The 1,478-nt window shown below is 41.9% G+C and overlaps 1 protein-coding gene across 1 annotated transcript; it reads left to right on the top strand.

The window, feature by feature from the left end:
- The first annotated feature begins 458 nt into the window (after positions 1-458).
- Positions 459-1,098, top strand: LOC128685555 (large ribosomal subunit protein mL48-like). The gene is given in 2 exon segments (XM_070088120.1): positions 459-755; positions 1,036-1,098. Coding segments are annotated over 2 exon segments (360 nt in total).
- Positions 1,099-1,478: the final 380 nt, after the last annotated feature.

Here is a 1,478-nt window from a genome sequence, read left to right as displayed (position 1 = left end):
AAGCTGAAACTAACGTACTGAGCCAACTTGGATTTTGGTTTTTCTTGCATTCGGCCCCATCTCCACAAACACCTAACTGTAAACACTCCTACCTTTCGTTCATTCTTAACTTTTGCGCATTTCTGCTTTCGCACATTTCTACCCACAGCGCTGTGTGACCCTTACGGTTTAGCGCTTAATTTGATTTTAATAATAATAATCGAGTTATCGTACAAATAACTTGTAAAATCTATTTACCTATAAACTAAGGGAATTTGCAAGAACCTTTTCCTGCTGACAACACACCAGCGTATGAATTTAAAGTTTATCGGATGAGACATTCTCAGGTTACAAACATAAACTTTGGAGGAAGAAAAAAAAAAAAACAGTTTCAAAGATAACAGCAAGATTTACACATGTGATATTTAGATGCAGATGGCCCACAGGTGCCAGAATATTTACTAGTTAATGTATAGACGATGGGAAGTGATTTTACTCTGCTAGAACATAATTATGCCAAGTTAGTCCACAACACAGCCTTCAACATGGGCCTTAATGTAGAAGACAGCTGGGCAACACCATGCCAAAAGCTTCTCATTCAAAACTACAAACTTAAGACTGCAAGAGTGGAAACCGAATGTAATCTTCAGGTGTACGAACGAACAATACAGCTGTCTGATTTGGCTTCTATCATGGCCCCACTCTTTATTGCAGTAATCCAGGCAGGAGTTCCTCAAGGTGTAAAGCTTACAGTTCAAGAGCACATGACGGAGCATGTTCCAGAGATGGGACACAGAAACAAGGGGTCACAATTGGAAGCTGAAGACCCAGATGAGTCAAAGGGATGTTAGGAAATATTTCTTCAGTCATAGAGTAGTCAGGAAGTGGAATAGCCTAGCAAGTGAGGTAGTGGAGGCAGGAACCATACATAGCTTTAAGATGAGGTATGATAAAGCTCATGGAGCAGGGAGAGAGAGGGCCTAGTAGCACTCGGTGAAGAGGCGGGGCCAGGAGCTGAGTATCGACCCCTGCAACCACAATTAGGTGAGGTGAGAGGTGCGGTACATCGCAGACTTGGAACTCAGAGACCTTCAAAAGTAGCTCACTGACCTTAGATGACCCAGCAAACAATAATATTGACAAACTTGAGTACTGTTCTTGTTCATTATTTATAAAGCGGCTAAACTTACAAACTTTTATAAATATAGTAGTATCAGTGATGAGTAAATGTTAAAAATAATAACATATTTTCTCAGAAATGTATTATTACTCAAATCTTTTGACAACTGTTGGTGACGAGTATTTGATTCACTGAACATCGACACCATGCCCAGCCCTTCTAGGGTAGGGTAGGTGCCTGAGTCCGAGCCTTTAGCTCATAAGACTGTCATTCCCATTAGCCCCCTTGTGGTTGGGATGGCAGACCAGAGAGGCCTAGCTTGTGGCTAGGCCTGGGGACAGTTAGTCCCAAAGATGAGGAGGTACTTGTGCCTCCTCTC

The sequence above is a fragment of the Cherax quadricarinatus genome, chromosome 23 (assembly GCF_038502225.1).
Source record: "Cherax quadricarinatus isolate ZL_2023a chromosome 23, ASM3850222v1, whole genome shotgun sequence".
In the NCBI taxonomy this organism is placed as follows: domain Eukaryota; kingdom Metazoa; phylum Arthropoda; class Malacostraca; order Decapoda; family Parastacidae; genus Cherax; species Cherax quadricarinatus.
This window is presented reverse-complemented; position numbering and strand designations above follow the sequence as displayed.